The sequence below is a fragment of the Salvelinus sp. IW2-2015 genome, linkage group LG4q.2, assembly GCF_002910315.2.
Source record: "Salvelinus sp. IW2-2015 linkage group LG4q.2, ASM291031v2, whole genome shotgun sequence".
Classification (NCBI taxonomy): domain Eukaryota; kingdom Metazoa; phylum Chordata; class Actinopteri; order Salmoniformes; family Salmonidae; genus Salvelinus; species Salvelinus sp. IW2-2015.
Genome location: NC_036843.1, coordinates 11074501 through 11089766, shown reverse-complemented (window position 1 = coordinate 11089766; position 15266 = coordinate 11074501). Strand labels below are relative to the sequence as shown.

Below are 15266 nucleotides of genomic sequence, written 5' to 3'. Positions count from 1 at the left end.
ATATTGAGCAGTTATTTAGGATGCAAGGGAATTTGTAAATCAGTCAGTCTCGACTCGCCTTTAAAGTCGGCTGCAATGTCGAGCGTGTCCATTAGTATGACTAAACCCCGCCTACAATTTCTCTTATCAAAATCTGATTTTAAACCTAACCCTAGCCACACTGCTAAACTTATGCCTAACCTTAAATGAATACCAAAATGTAACAAAAACAATTCATTTTTGACTTTGTGGCTGTGGTAACTAGTGACACTCCGGAAAGTACACTGCGTAAACACACATGCGCAAAAGTATCCTGATTGGTTCAGGCTGTCACATGATTGTAAAAATAGGAAGTTCATTTTGCAACGAAAACAGAACAGAATATCGATAAACTCAGTCGTGCAAGTATAAAATGAGGCAAAATGTTATGTCCCCCTTTGTTGGACTACATTAAGATTTCTCTTATAGATCTATCACTGAAGAAACGTGGTTTTCATATGTATGCATAAACTGTCAATCACAGGCATTTTTTTCAGGCCAAAATGAGTGTGAGGGCATTGTGGATTATATTTTACGAGAGGGGAGAATCTGTAGCAGTGCGCTTTTCCAGGTTTGTAATGTTTTTCCTTCCATTGTCTGTGTGTGTAAAATGTAATGTCATCATGTTATATATATATATATATGTTATTTCACACCTGTCCCGTATTGCTGTTTTGGCTATGTACATAGTAGGTAAAAGTGTTGGCTTCTCACACAGGCGATACCCAACAGTGGAGCAGCGTGCTAAGTGTATGGCCGGCTCATTGTATGTGTCTGTCCCAGAGGATGGCACTGTGCTCCAGCTCCTACTCACTGAGCTGGGCCTATCTGACTCTGACAAACCCTACATGGCTCTACGAGATGACTGTCTCCACCAGCAGCGCTCACCAGCCTTGGAGCTCCATGTAGAAGGCCCCAGTGGAGGGGTCCTTTGGCCAGTGTTGGTCTTCTCCCAGGGGCCTCTGATCCTGGCCTGTCTGGCCATGGTGGATGCCCCCGCTGATCCCCGGCCTCCTCTGGCCAGCTTGTTCTCTGTCTCCCAGGGCCTCACACTGTTGGCGGGCCTGCAGGCTTTCCTCTGTGGGTCTGGGAGTAAGCCTGACAGAGAGGGGCTGACCTCTCGCCTGGCCATGATGCCCTCTATCCTCCTGCAGATCTGCCCCCTCGGGACCCCACTGGACATCCCTCAGCCAGGGGCCTCATCGGCATCAGCAATGCCCACTCCTGCAGGGACCCAGAAACAGCCAGCCTGGAAAACAGGGGTGCACCGTGGTCGGGCTGTGGTGAATGTAGCTCTAACGGAGATGGTGCGCTCCATGCAGTATGGAAACCGAAACAGGCAGGACCTCTGGGATGTCTATGGCACAGTGACTTGCAAGGTGAGAACAGTGATAATGTCTATGTTTATGGTAATGTAATACTGAAGTTTCTTGTTACCTTCTGCTGTCTACTCATTCTCTCTAACCCATTTGTGCTTTTTCCCTTTGTGTCATCAGTGTGAAGTGGAAGGGGTCCTTCCCAATGTGACGGTCACTCTCACCCTGCCACCCAATGGCTCACCACTGATGGATGTCCTGGTCCACCCTTGTGTGTCTTCACTGGATGCCAGTGTTCTGACTGCCATGAGTGTTGAGGACTGTGACAGCTCTGCCTTCTCTGGCCCCTACAAGTTCCCCTTCTCCCCTCCTCTTGAGCCTTTCAGGCTCTGCAGCTACACATCTCAGGTATACAAGTCCAGAGCTTGTAAAAATAGCTAAATACATGCATTCACTCCTTCATACATTGCTGTCTTCATCTCTTGTCAGATTGAATTATGTATTTTTTCAGGTCCCCGTGCCTCCCATCCTAGGCACCTATCAGCTAAAGGATGATGATAGCCAGTTGCGTATTACTGTGAGTCTCAAACTTCACGAGAGTGTGAGGAACAGCTTTGAATACTGTGAGGCACATCTGCCGTTCTTTAACAGGTAACCTATGCACATATAAACAAAACATAACATCTCACATTGATGATGCACTTCCTGATGTCAATATAGTAGCTTATTACACATAATCATCCCTTCTAGTGTTGCTTGAAATGCAGTGTTTCTGGAATCTTGTAAAGAAACACATCTCGACTTGAGGTTATGTTTAACCTCTGACCCCTGTGTCGTTGCAGGTACCAGATGGGTAGTGTGGATGTGAAAGTGAGCTCAGGACAGCTGGAGGTGTCCAAGGAGAAGAACCTGCTGGTCTGGGTCCTCGGTATGTCTCATTGGTCTGGGGACAACATTTACACTGCAATGACCCAACTTACCACATATTTAAGTTTCAAATACCCTTTGTTTATGGAAAAACAACGTGCATATTCTGCCTTGCCACTCTTTAGGCCAGAAGTTCCCCAAGTCCCGCGAGGTGTCACTAGAGGGCAGTGTGAGTTTTTCAGGGGAGCTCCCAGGACCTACAGATCCTCTCTGCACTGACCTTACAGCCTACATCAAAGTAAGTCAGATTCTTTCTAGACATTGGAGATACATCTAAAACTTAACATACCAGAAAAACTTTTCCTTCATGTTTTTCAGTTGTACTTCCGAGTGCCAGACGTGACTCTGTCTGGATGCTGTGTGGACCAGCATTCAGTGCAGGTCTATTCCTCTGCAAAACCTCGTATAGTCACATGTGAGTGAGAGATTTGGGTTCTAATGCTGGTTTAATTATTTTCAATGAAAATATATTTATGAAAAACATGTATTTGTAAAGTGTGAAGTCTGAATGTACGCTCTCTCTTCTCTCTGCAGCCCGGGAGTTGTTATCCTCAGAATACTTTATCTGGAACTCAACTGGAACTGCACCAGTGTCCTCTGGACACATGATGCTGTAGGATGGAACTGTACAGTATAGACCAGCATCGAGGAAATGACTACTTCGTCCATATCTGGGATGGGTCAAACACATGATGGATCTCCAGAGCATAAGATCATTGCTGGACAACAGACACTGCTTTGGATTCTGGTGATAAGGTTTGAATCTGTGTAACAAACAGCATCCAACATTATGAACACAATGGTCAAAGTGCTGTAACTGAATGGCTTGTATCTGTTGTTCTGACAGCCTTGGTCTCATCTAAGACGCAAAATGCAATTTCTCATTCGTACTGAACAGACCAATCCATTTTCAGTGAAAGAATATGCCTTAAAGCTAGAATCCTTAATTGAAACAATAACAAAGTGTCCACCCCACCTCTGTTTTGGTAAAAAGCTGAGGGATGGGCCTGGAGAAATGTAACCACTCCCAAAATCATAGACATAGCTATGGTTGCAAGGACTGACTATCCATGATATAAAAATTATAGTTTTAACTATGTTTTGAGGCTATACAGTGCTTTTTGTTTTACATTGTTCACAAACATTGGAGTAAAACAATCTTATATTTTTGGTTCTAATGGGGTATGACTGTAGAGTTAAGCTCATGAGTCATTTATAAGTTATATTCTTCAAGAATCAATGGGTATAAATGTATATATCCTTAATGTATGTCCAAAAATGAATGTAGCTACTAAGGATTCTAGCTTTAAATACAGATAATGGTTATTCAACTGAATCTTACTAAAGAGTATTAGTACTGGAAAGAGAAAATATTGAATTATTGCAATTAAATATTGATGTTAATACAATAATGTCTGCATTTGTGTACATTTTTATTTATTGATGCTGCCAGTTCCTATATTTTGGAAATGTTTGGACATCCCACTCCACTGGCCACATCTCTTTAGAGAGAGGGGCCACCCCTAGCTCTGACAGTCCCACTTCAGTGCCTCTCCATCAGCCAGATAATTAGCAGCTGGGGCCTTGTCGTCGGCTGGAGCTGAGGTCCTGTGGGAGATGGGGCTTGGGATGTGAAAGGGTAGGCTGATCTGGGTAGCGTCTGTGCCACAAAGAGCCTATCAGGAGAACTGGCAGGTCTCCCTTGTCCCCCCCTCTGACTGCACTGCCTGTCAGCCAGTGGTCTCTTCAAATACCCAGCCTCTCCAGCCTGAGATGGAGCACTGAACAACCCTCTAAAAAGTTGAGGCCTCCACCACCCCCAGCTGGCCAGATGACTGGCTAAGGGGAGAAACACTAGTAAAGAGAAACAGGGTGTGGTGGCCACCTTAAATATTGCATGACAAAAATTGGTTCAGCATAAGGGTCGGATTCAAATAATTGCAATTTGGTTAGAGTACAGCTCATTCACACATGACCATGATAAGAAAGTCCTGTCAATTAAAAGAAAATGCATAGGTATACATGTGTGTCTGCAAAACAAGTGTCTGCAAAACACATTTTAAGAGCCCTATCCTAGACTATTTCCCTACACAAACATCTGGATGTTATTTCTAAGTGTCCTTAAGATAACCAAGCTGTGTTTCCCAAGACATACAACAGCCTGTCTAGTAAGGAAGGAATACAGTATATTGGTCATATATACACTGCTAAGTATGTGAACATCTGGTAGTTGAAGTGTTAAAACAGATGGAGATTGTGATCCACTTTGAGTGTGTTCCACTGCAGCCAGATTCTTCTGAGTGTTCTATTGTCCAGTACTGGCCTCTCTTGCCCTCCTTGCTGGTGCAATCGCCACATTCTCATGTGGATTTCCACCCAGAAGACTGACCATGACCAATCCTCTGTCAATTGGAACCAATTACTCACACGGCATCCTTCACCTTTTTATGTAGCAGTATGCTGTGGCAGACACCCACCCTCCACATTGATTTGGCTTTAAGACCCAGTGTGTCTTTTTGAAGGGGCAGACTGCTCCAAAGCTCTTGAGCATTCCAGCCTGTTGTCAGCCTGGCTCATGGAGTCAGTGCAGTCACTGGGTTTGTACTGGCAGACGTGTCATTGTTGGTTAAATAAGGCTTGCTAAATGAATGGGCACGTTTAACAAGCCTCTGCTACAATGCCTTGAACCCACATATCATACAACTAAATTGAGATGCTGAATTTCGGGAGATGTTTTGAAGCAATTGATTGGATACATTGACTTGTTTATCAAATAGTAAGCCTACTAGGTTTATGAACACCCATGGTTTTTGTCTTTTGATCATCTTTGTGCTCACCTGTGGAACCCACATAATACTAAACAGAACACAAGAAAAGGAGCACCACATTGATTTGCTCACAAAAAAACTAAATTTGTGATCAATGACCAATATATAATGGTATAATATATATGTATATATGAATAATCATTGGCCCAGGGACCAAGACTGATCGACATATGTCCTTTCCCTCACACTGTCACGCATACTACGACATCCAGTGGTAGGGCTAGAGAACATGTTACTGAGTTCTGTCGGTGTGTCGCACTATAAAAACAACTTAAATTGGATTTATAGATGTCTTATTCTTAATTAAATTATTTCATAAATGTTTTTGACTTCTTGTTCTTGACATTACAACAACACTGTTCCTAAGATTGTATGCGACTGGGTGTCGTAAAGTTGTTTTTCGCACAGTAAATGCTTTACGGCAGCAATAATTTTGACAGGCAGAAGCTAGCCTAGCAACAAACTTTAGAAGTTATTAGCTAGCTACAGTACATGAGTTGGGTTAGCTACAGAAAATAAATTATATACTTTAAAAACAGATTCGCAACTGGTGACAACTTTAACCGTGCAAGCGACTTTTTTTCGCTCTAGCTAACGTTAGCTGGCTAAACGCACTGTCTGCATGCGAACAATAACGAAATCAACAACATGCCAACCATGGGAATGGCTGAAATAGATTCCAGCAGTTTCGACGGGGTGCTAACATGCAGCAAAGAAGTGGTGGTGATGGAGGGAGACAGGGAAGACCTCGGGACGCTGTGCGCTGAAGAAGATTTGGTGGCATCCGCGCTTGCTGCCACTATCACCTCTCAAGTTATTGTGGAAGAACTGAGAAGGCTTGGGTTATGTTCAAACATAGAGGGAGACGTGGAATACGTACCATACGAGTCTGAACTGCAAATGTCAGACATCAAAAGGCTTATTACCAAGGACTTGTCAGAGCCTTATTCGATTTATACATATAGGTATTTCATTCATAACTGGCCTCAACTCTGCTTCCTGGTACGTAGAGCTATAAAGTTGTTAGCTAGCTGACTTAACTCAACGATTTACGGTGGAGTTGCGTGTGGGCGGACTGGAGCTCCAACATCACATAAAATAACAATGTCGTGTGTAATTGCTGGCAATTATTTACTTTGGGCGCTGAAATCGAGAGTAAAAAAAAACACAAAAAATGACGTTTATATGTGACGTCGGATCTCCAGTACGCCCACACTAGTCGCAAACTCAACTCCATCGTAAATCGTGGAGTTGCGTTTAATCGGATATAAAGTTGTATGCATTTTAGGAACTGATCATGTATTGTAGTTTGCCACTACCAGGCTATGCTCAGGGCTGAATATGGTGTGTTCGGGCTGGAGAAAAAGCCTACACACCTGCCAGCCAGTAGATAATAAAATGTTTTACCTCTCTGTGCCACAGGCGATGGTGGATAAGGATTGTGTTGGTGCCATTGTGTGCAAACTGGATATGCACAAGAAGATTCACCGTGGCTACATTGCCATGTTGGCTGTGGACTCCAGACACAGGAGGAAGGGAATTGGTAAGTGGGAATTAGGAGGATCTCGATGGGTGGGTAAAATTTGTGGAACATTCCAAAAGGTATCTGTTCCAAAAACGTTGTAAATAACAAGGTTGCCAACAAACAACGCATACAAAGTTGTATAGCGGCAGAATAAGGTACCAGGTAGGGAGTAGGCTATTTTATTACGTTTTTCACTCACCATGTTTATTCTGAAAAATGTCTGTCCTCACTCTGGTAGCCTATCGACAAACATTAAGAATAAGCTACATGGTGAGTTGATGCCTATTCGGCAGCTAGTTAGCGAGGTGTATTGATCATGTTACTTTGTATGTGATGTTTGTTGGCAACCTTGTATTTTACGAAGATTTTGGAACAGAGTCCTGTTGGAACATTCCACAAATTATACCCACCCCTGCATGACTGTGTTATAATGTTTCATGTTTACCTCTAACATGTCATCACTCCTGTCATTTCAGGTACATATCTAGTCAAAAAGGCTATCTATGCTATGATGGATGAGGACTGTGATGAGGTATGTTTATTTTACATAATCATATCTACCCTGGAAGACATTAGGCAAGAGTGGCCAGACGTCCCCAATTTCCAGGAACAGTCCCCGATTTTGGTGGCCTGTCCCCGAAAATGTCCCTGATTAGCCCTTAGAAAGAAAAAAGCAACATTGAAGTTAAATTGGGGCTGATAGTTAAATAATCAAACGCTGTATCCAATCAGATTTGCATGTATCAATCCCTTTGCCAAACTCGTTTTCTCCCGAGGCTTTGCCGTGGACCTTTTATGAGAACGTTTGACCAGTGATACAGAGACTGGACTCTGTTTATCATGCATCCTTGCACTTTATTACAAATGCCAAGTCACTCACCCACCATTGCACCTTATACCAAATGGTGGGTTGGGCCTCACTTTATGTGTGCAGGAAGCTACGTACATTTGTATGTGTTCATCTACAAGTCCCTTTTGGGTAAACTTCCTCTTTACCTCTGTAGTCTGGTCTCCTTCACCACCAGCAGTTACCATACCCGGTCTGCTCGGTGGTTGCTACTTAAAGTCCCCAGGACATTTACAGTATTAGGCAAGACTACCTTCTCGTCTTGTGCACCAGAGGCATGGCGTAGTTTACAATCCATGCTTCATCTAGATATGTTAGTGCCACTGAATTAATTAATTATAGAGGAGTGTAAATGCTTTTTTTTAGGCTGGATCATGTTGTTGAATTGTATGTTTTAATTCTGTAATATATTGATTGTTGCCATCTTCTTGGCCAGGTTTCCCTTGAAAAAGAGACTCTGGGTTTCAATGGGCTTTTCCTGGTTAAATAAAGGTTAAATAAAAAAAATATGAACACACCATGGCCAGAAAGTACATGCAACAGCATAGGCTACCAAACCTGGGTGATAAAAATAAATACTAGCTAGGCTTTTAAGAACTGTAGTTATTCCATTTCTGTGTTTGAAGTATTTTTAAAGGACAATAGCGAAAGTTGATAGTTAAATATAGTTCCATGGCATTTTTCCCCCAAACTGSCCCCCCCCCCCCCCCCTCTGGTCACCTTAGCTAGAAGATAACAGGCCACACTCTTTACCATAAATAGTGATAAGTTTAAGCTTGATTCTAATCTCATTACACCAATGCACATTTGAAACTGAAAATGCCATTGAATACCATTTTGTATAGTATTCAGTATGGAGATAGAGGTAACAATCTCTTACAAATTACTTGGTTTTGTTGACTTTAACAGGTGGTGCTGGAGACTGAGATCACCAACCAATCAGCCCAGAAACTGTATGAGAACCTGGGCTTTGTAAGGGACAAGCGGCTCTTCCAATACTATTTAAATGGAGTGGATGCTCTACGGCTCAAACTGTGGCTCCGGTAGCAATACAGTCAGTGTCTCTGGCTCTGAGACCTCTTTCTCCCAGTCTCAGGAACAAACGTCCTCCCTACGAGGGAAACATCAAAGTCACATAAAATCCAGAAAGATCAGGAAGGAAAATTGGAGACCGGTACCACAGTTTTCTTTGTTGAATTGGGAGTACTTGTGGCATTTTAGTGGCCAGTGGAAATGAACTGAAAACAACCACACCCTAGCCCTTGACCTCGACCAAACTAAATCAATTACAAACAAAACAACAGCTTGCCTCTGTCCTTTTATTTTTTTTAATTAGAGGACTAAAAACATGGCAAAAACACAAGTTGGGAAGAAGAGTAAGACTATGCAAACTGAATGTTTTCATAAAGCCATTTTATAAGGGCGATACAGCCTAAATGCTTCATAAGTCATAAGAAAAGAGAATACCTCTCACTTGATTCAAGAACATAATGCAGCTGTCCCTTGTCTTGTGTGTTCACTGTGGCCCCAGGTGTGTGGTAGCTGGCCAGTTCTACTCTGTCTCTCTAATCCCACAGAGCTTCCATCAGGATTTTCATAAAGGTGGAGAGGATTGCTGCAATAAGCAATTTCCTGTTAGGGTAAAAGGAGCCCTGAAGTCCAATAGATCTTTTCAATGTTGAAGGGAATTGGGGAGCACAAGAGGTCCTCAGTGTGCTTCTCATTAAACAAAAACTCAGCCCCAAAGAAAATACATTCTCTTTGAAGCTAAATTAAACGGTCATTGAGGGAAATTATTTTGTACCATTTGTACGTACCCATTTTTGTCTCTGTACCATTGTGTCTAGAGGTCTTGAAGACGTGAAACAAAATATGGTCAGATATCTTTTATGGGTCTTCTTTCAAAAGTGTATCGCAAGACACCTTTCAATTTAAGATGGACAAAGTAATGTATTTGGTAATTCATTGCTGGGATTTTGTACTTTTTGGTGGTAGTATTTTGTCTGTCCATTTTCCATTGTTTTAGAGATTAAGATTGAGTAACAAAATTAAAGTCACTTTTGGTCCTTGAAAAGCACTATATAACTACCATGTATTGTTAATCATGATGGAAATAAGATCAAAAAGCCAAATGTATTATTTTTTTATGTGCTTTCTCACCCTTCTCAACATTACGCTGGTGTTACATCAAGCAAATTTTAGACCTTTCCACACCTGTAGTATCACTATCAACCCTAGAGGGCGCCACACACTGACTTCAAACAGGCTGGAATAATAATAACACACTGATTCACTTTCATAAACACATTTATTTGTTATGGAAAACAGATTTGTTCCCATAATGAGACTTACTTTAACCACATCTGCTATTCTAATGAAGCAATCCTAGACTTTAACCACAGCTGCTATTTTAATAAACAACCCTATGAATACATTCAGGTGATAGTTTAACACTGGTGCTGGACACATTCTCTGAAATACTTTGGTTATGACAAACCAATATTTTAGTTTGCCATGTGATCATTCAGTACAAATGCTAACAGTTTAAAAGATAAATGAGCTACAATTTCTCCTTTTCAAAATGAAGTGACCATCTATACACCATTTGCATTTTGCAAACTGAGATTGGAGATCAGATCTAATCCAGATTAGTAAACCTCTCAAACAGCTCCTACTCCAGGTCAGGTTCCCAATTCCCTCTCTCTCCATTACATAGACCTCTAATGCCCTCTCTCTGCCAGCCTCTCAGAGGCCTCTTACTAGCCCTCTCACTATCCCCGAAAGAGCTCAAGTGTTTGGGAATTGTATCTCTTTGTTTCTCTGTCTTCCAGTCCAGCATCGAAGGTAAGGTTTTCCTCATGGTCAGTCCACCATCTGTCTCCCCTGCCACTCTGTCTGTGAGAGTATTTGTTTTCCGGTGAGGACTCCTGAGGACTCCCCATGCCAAGTCTCTGTTGATCAGCTCCTCATCCCTACACAGGCACTGTGGTGGTCCAGGCTGGGACTGCTGTCTCTCTCCCTGCTCCAGGGGAAGGGGGCTTGGTTGGAGGATCTCCTTGAGGTCAAGACTCTCTCCTGTCATCTCATCCCAAAATATGTCCCTTTGGGTTGGCCTGTTCAGCAGATGCAGTCTCTGTATCCCTTTGCCGCTAGGTGCTTCAACTACAGAAGCCAAGGGAGCAAGACAAAGTACACAATCTATTTAAGTACTAGAGCCCTATGGATTGTACGCATCACTTAGAACATGTTCAAGTTGGTGGTACATTTGTTTTAGCCTGGCTGATGCGACTCACGTAGTACACAGCGAGGGAGAGCTGTGACACTGCAGTCAGGAAGACTTTGAGTTTGGTGTCAGCCAGATTAACAAAATGTTTCCAGTCTCACCATTATCTATGTAGATTGTCCTCTCGTGGACCCGCTGCTCTCGGACTCGTCTCTGGTGGGCTCTCCTTCTTCGCTGGGCCTGTTGACTGAGGACCGTCTGTGCCTCCAGGAGTCCTCCCTACACAACCCACACAGCCAGAGAGACCATGCATGAGTCACCACCAAATGGTCATTTTAAATATAATATAGTCACATGTCATGGTATACACATAATGCATCAATGATATGCTACAGATAAAATGTTGATCCCTAGATCCTGCCCTATGCAATGAAACATGAAAATGTACAAATTGTTATATACAGTATGTCGGTTTGTGAGTGTGTGCGTGCACGTGTGTGTTTGCCTGGTAGTGGGGTTTTTCCTGTTTCCTGTACCCTGAAAGCGCATCCCATTGAGGGCCAGTCAGAGCTGTAGACCACCCCACTTTCCACTCCACCAGCGTTTTAATCAGGCCCACTGGGACAGAAGGGGCCCAGGCTCGCAGCTCACCAGCTGCTCTCGCTCTCTCTGGTAAATTACCTCTCATAACAACATTCCTGACTAAATCAAATCCCATGTAATTGTTTTGGAGACTGAGGAACATAAGCATGTACAGTGCATTCAAAAAGTATTCATACCCCTTGACATTTTCCACAATTTGTTGTATTACAGCCTGAATTTAAAATTGATCATTTCGATTTTTTTTTTAAACCTTTATTTAACTAGGCAAGTCAGTTAAGAACAAATTCTTAATTTTACAATGACGGCCTACCCCGGCCAAACCCTCCCCTAACCTGGGCGACGCTGGGCCAATTGTGCGCCGCCTTATGTGTCACTGATTTACATACAATACCCCATAATGTCAAAGTGGAATTACGTAAAACAAATAAATGAAAAGCTGAAATGTCTTGAGTCAGTAAGTATTCAACCCCTTTGTTATGGGGAGCCTAAATAACTACAGGAGTAAAAATTTGCTTAACAAGTCACATAAGTTGCATGGACTAACTCTGTGTGCAATAATAGTGTTGAACATGATTTGTGAATAACTACCCTATCTCTGTACCTCACAAATACAATTATCTGTAATGTCCCTCAGTCCAGCAGTGAATTTCAAGCACAGATTTAAAGACAAAGACCAGGGAGGTTTTCCAATGCCTCGCAAAGAAGGGAACATACTGGTATATGGGTTTAAACATTTTAAATTAAACAGCAGACATTTAATATCCCTTTGAGCATGGTGAAGTTATTAATTACACTTTGGATGGTGTATCAATACACCCAGTCACTACAGAGACCCCTCTTCATATTTTCAAGCATGGTGGTGGCTGCATTATGTTATGGGTATGCTGGTCATCGGCAAAGACTAGGGAGATTTTATGGATAAAAAGAAAAGGAATAGAGCTAAGCACAGGCAAAGTCCTAGAGGAAAACCTGGTTGAGTCTGCTTTCCAACAGACACTGGGAGACAAATCCACCTTTCAGCAGGATAATAACCTAAAATACAAGGCCAATTATACACTGGAGTTAGTTACCAAGACTACATTGAATGTCCCTGAGTGGCCTAGTTAGTTTTGACTTAAATCGGCATGAAAATCTATGGCAAGACTTGAAAATGGCTGTCTAGCAAACCAACTTGACAGTGCTTGAAGAATTTTTTAAAAGAATAATGGGAAAATATTGTACAATCCAGGTTTGCAAAGCTCTTAGAGACTTACCCAGAAAGACACAAATATCATCGCTGCCAACGGTGATTCTAACATGTATTTACTCAGGGGGTTGAATACTTATCTAATCAAGATATATTCATGTTTTATTGAATTTTTCTTCCACTTTGACATTGCAGAGTATTTTGTGTAGATTGTGGACAATGAATTACAAGTAAATCCGTTTTAAACCCACTTTGTAACACAACAAAATGTGGAAAAAGTTGAGGGGTGTGAATACTTTCTGAAGGCACTGTAAATCCATTACATTATCTATCTGCACCTGCGGACGGCGGCCGGTGCCATCGTGTGCACCCTGGCTGGGGGTAGAAAAGTGGAGGACACCCCCATCTCTCCAGTCTCTGCCCTGTGACAAGAGAAAGAGAACAAGCCAAACACAAGCATAAGGTCTTAAAAACAGCGTCAAAATTGACAAAGGCTTTGTATACATGTCAACACAGCATAAACAGAGACAAAATGGCTCTGATGTTTTTGTATGTTTTTTTTACCATGGCCATGTGATTGGCAGTAACCTTGAGGCCTGCACTAAGAGGGGCCAACGGTTGCAACGCCTGAGGAGAGAGAATGATGGGAGGTCTGCATGGGTACACATACAGTACAGTACATCACAACAACAGTCAATGCAATAACACAGCCACTCTTCCCCCAATGTGGAGTCCGAGACACTAAATTGAAATACAATTTATTTCACAGAGATAGGAAAATAAAGTAGGAATTTAGGAACACTTGAACAAGAATGTTTGTGACAGTTTGTAGTAAAATGGTAGTGAAAGCTAAACTGTTCTGACCTGTAGTCTTCGTGGTGGATGAGAATGAATGATGCTTGGTCCACAAATGTTGCTTTGACTCTGTGGGAGGCTGCTCGCTTCATATGATGATTCTTAAACACATGCATATACACACATAGACACACAAGACAGTTAAGCCTTCATGATGATGACAACCACATTTGGAGACAAAATAATCTGTCTACTGACCTGTAGATAGTGGTGGGAAGCTTGCAGAGTTTTCCAGTTTCAGTGGGTGCAGCTGGATAGTCTTACTATGTCCTAGGGGCCCATGTTGTGGCTCCAGTGGGGTTGGCACAGCAGGGATGGTCCATTGTGAGGTGGGATGACTGGCCTGCTGTTCCTGGTTTCCCTCTGGCTGACTGTGACACGGGGCCACCTGACTCAGCCTGGACCTGGATCCTGTAGAGCCCATAGTCCACCACTAGCCCTCTGCTATGGCCGTCAGGCTGCTATGCTATGCTTTTAGCGAAAGTCTGTTGATCAGTCAAGCAATCACACTCTAATTTGGGTTTGTTAATATTATGAATATTAATATATTATTATAATATTATCTAAATTACTTTGTGTTGAAATCAGAAGAACTTGTCTCACCTCACTTGTTTTGAGTCCTCCGCTCATGTTCTCTCATTCGTTTGGCTGAATGTGGTGTGCCGTGCTACGCCACGGCTGCTACGGTTCTTGATGTACTGTAGTTTACTTGTCTTTCTTGATAAATTAGCATAGCCCTTTGGTATGACACCATTAGTTACATAATAACTTCCCTAGTTAGTTGTGGTGGCATACATCTCAGGTATCCATTCTGTATGTTGCAGCTGTACAAGTGCAGTAACAGTTTTGGTTGTGGTTAAAATGGAAGGTCTGTGCCCCCATCCCTGTCTTTATACTTCTCATTATAATGAGCTGTGTTTCTATGACAACTCTCCCTACAGGTTACTTTGTAACTCCAAGTTAATGCTTGAAAGACCGTGCTTTTTTTCTAGCCCCATACCTCTTCACCTCCACGTTCCAAACTGTTCAGGCATAATAATAGATCATTTACAGAATCTGCCTCGACAACATACACTATACTTTCACAGTTTCCAACAAGGAAGTAATTGACAGCAGGACATAGAAATAAAGGTAAAAGTTTGAGAATTACTTTTCAAATGATGAAGAGAGTTTGAACTACCTGCATAACATGGAGATGCTGTACTTTGTTCTGTCTCAGTGTGTGGATGTGCAAATCATCAGTAATGAGGATTTAAACCCCTCCCTACATTCGTCCACCTCCTCTTTTCTCGCTCATTTGGTTTAATGGGGCAGCATCCACAACAGTCAGTGTCTGAATCTGTCAGTTCAGCAAATGCTTCATTAGAGGTCATTGACAGCACACCAGTCATCACAGCACTGACTGGGGACTGAGCTCTGTCTCACAGCCTCAGAGGAGAACAGATTACTTCCAACAAACACACTCCACTTCGTCTCCAGGAATAAAGTCATTCAAGTGCCCTGAAATGAATTTAGTTATTCCATCTTTCATTTTGGTTTCATTCTATTTCTATCCCACTGAAAGGCTGTTTTGCCTGGTAGCTGTCACGGACTGGCTGAGGAGCTGTGTGCTACCTGCAGATGAATCAGTGCTAGGCTGCTGCTGGGCCATAAAAGCCTTCATCACCAATTTTCCAGAGATCTCTGTGTAAGTGAGCAGGGGGAGTAGAGAGATGAATCACACTCCATGCTGCTGGATATGTTTGGAACTAAGACGAATCAGGTCAGAAGACATGGTAGTGACATGTGTGAGCAGATCTACTGACCAGTTAGTAATACATATAAACATGAACCTGCTGTCTGTATGCCACGTACGTGGCCTATGCAGAGTTGATGTAATAGGATGATATGAAGGCCCTGGCTTTATGGAGAGAGACCTCAGAAGCTCTGATTTGTCGA

General features: G+C 42.5%; 3 protein-coding genes across 4 annotated transcripts; 2 read left to right on the top strand and 1 right to left on the bottom strand.

Annotated features, from left to right (window-relative positions):
• Positions 1-430: 430 nt before the first annotated feature.
• Positions 431-3162, top strand: ap5m1 (adaptor related protein complex 5 subunit mu 1). The gene is made up of 8 exons (XM_023986647.2): positions 431-589; positions 737-1397; positions 1515-1742; positions 1846-1985; positions 2177-2262; positions 2387-2499; positions 2580-2676; positions 2796-3162. Exons 1-8 carry the CDS (start codon positions 522-524, stop codon positions 2876-2878), a joined length of 1476 nt encoding a protein of 491 aa, XP_023842415.1. The 5' UTR covers positions 431-521; the 3' UTR covers positions 2879-3162.
• Positions 3163-5489: 2327 nt separating this feature from the next.
• On the top strand, positions 5490-9597 carry naa30 (N-alpha-acetyltransferase 30, NatC catalytic subunit). Of its 2 annotated transcripts, none has more exons than XM_023986644.2 (4): positions 5490-6091; positions 6512-6632; positions 7091-7146; positions 8371-9597. In XM_023986644.2, exons 1-4 carry the CDS (start codon positions 5738-5740, stop codon positions 8506-8508), a joined length of 669 nt encoding a protein of 222 aa, XP_023842412.1. In that variant the 5' UTR covers positions 5490-5737; the 3' UTR covers positions 8509-9597. The 2 variants fall into 2 exon arrangements, with proteins under 2 accessions (XP_023842412.1, XP_023842413.1); XM_023986645.1 differs by having other exon boundaries at positions 5969-6054.
• Positions 9598-9750: 153 nt separating this feature from the next.
• LOC111963304 (uncharacterized) lies at positions 9751-14500 on the bottom strand. The gene is made up of 7 exons (XM_023986643.2): positions 13932-14500; positions 13527-13813; positions 13338-13429; positions 13038-13100; positions 12812-12895; positions 10846-10963; positions 9751-10623 (listed from the first exon to the last, which is right to left on the bottom strand). Exons 2-7 carry the CDS (start codon positions 13750-13752, stop codon positions 10133-10135), a joined length of 1074 nt encoding a protein of 357 aa, XP_023842411.1. The 5' UTR covers positions 13753-13813; positions 13932-14500; the 3' UTR covers positions 9751-10132.
• Positions 14501-15266: the final 766 nt, after the last annotated feature.

Excerpts from the sequence above, each read along its gene's own strand:
- ap5m1 (XM_023986647.2), top strand. The coding sequence starts at position 522 with ATGAGTGTGAGGGCATTGTGGATTATATTTTACGAGAGGGGAGAATCT. Across the intron at positions 2,263-2,386 it reads CCTGCTGGTCTGGGTCCTCG|GCCAGAAGTTCCCCAAGTCC; the intron begins GTATGTCTCATT and ends GCCACTCTTTAG. Across the intron at positions 2,500-2,579 it reads ACCTTACAGCCTACATCAAA|TTGTACTTCCGAGTGCCAGA; the intron begins GTAAGTCAGATT and ends CATGTTTTTCAG.
- naa30 (XM_023986644.2), top strand. The coding sequence starts at position 5,738 with ATGCCAACCATGGGAATGGCTGAAATAGATTCCAGCAGTTTCGACGGG. Across the intron at positions 6,092-6,511 it reads GGCCTCAACTCTGCTTCCTG|GCGATGGTGGATAAGGATTG; the intron begins GTACGTAGAGCT and ends TCTGTGCCACAG. Across the intron at positions 7,147-8,370 it reads TGGATGAGGACTGTGATGAG|GTGGTGCTGGAGACTGAGAT; the intron begins GTATGTTTATTT and ends TGACTTTAACAG.
- LOC111963304 (XM_023986643.2), bottom strand. The coding sequence starts at position 13,752 with ATGGGCTCTACAGGATCCAGGTCCAGGCTGAGTCAGGTGGCCCCGTGT. Across the intron at positions 13,101-13,337 it reads ATCCACCACGAAGACTACAG|GCGTTGCAACCGTTGGCCCC; the intron begins GTCAGAACAGTT and ends CTCTCTCCTCAG. Across the intron at positions 10,624-10,845 it reads GACAATCTACATAGATAATG|TTGAAGCACCTAGCGGCAAA; the intron begins GTGAGACTGGAA and ends TGGCTTCTGTAG.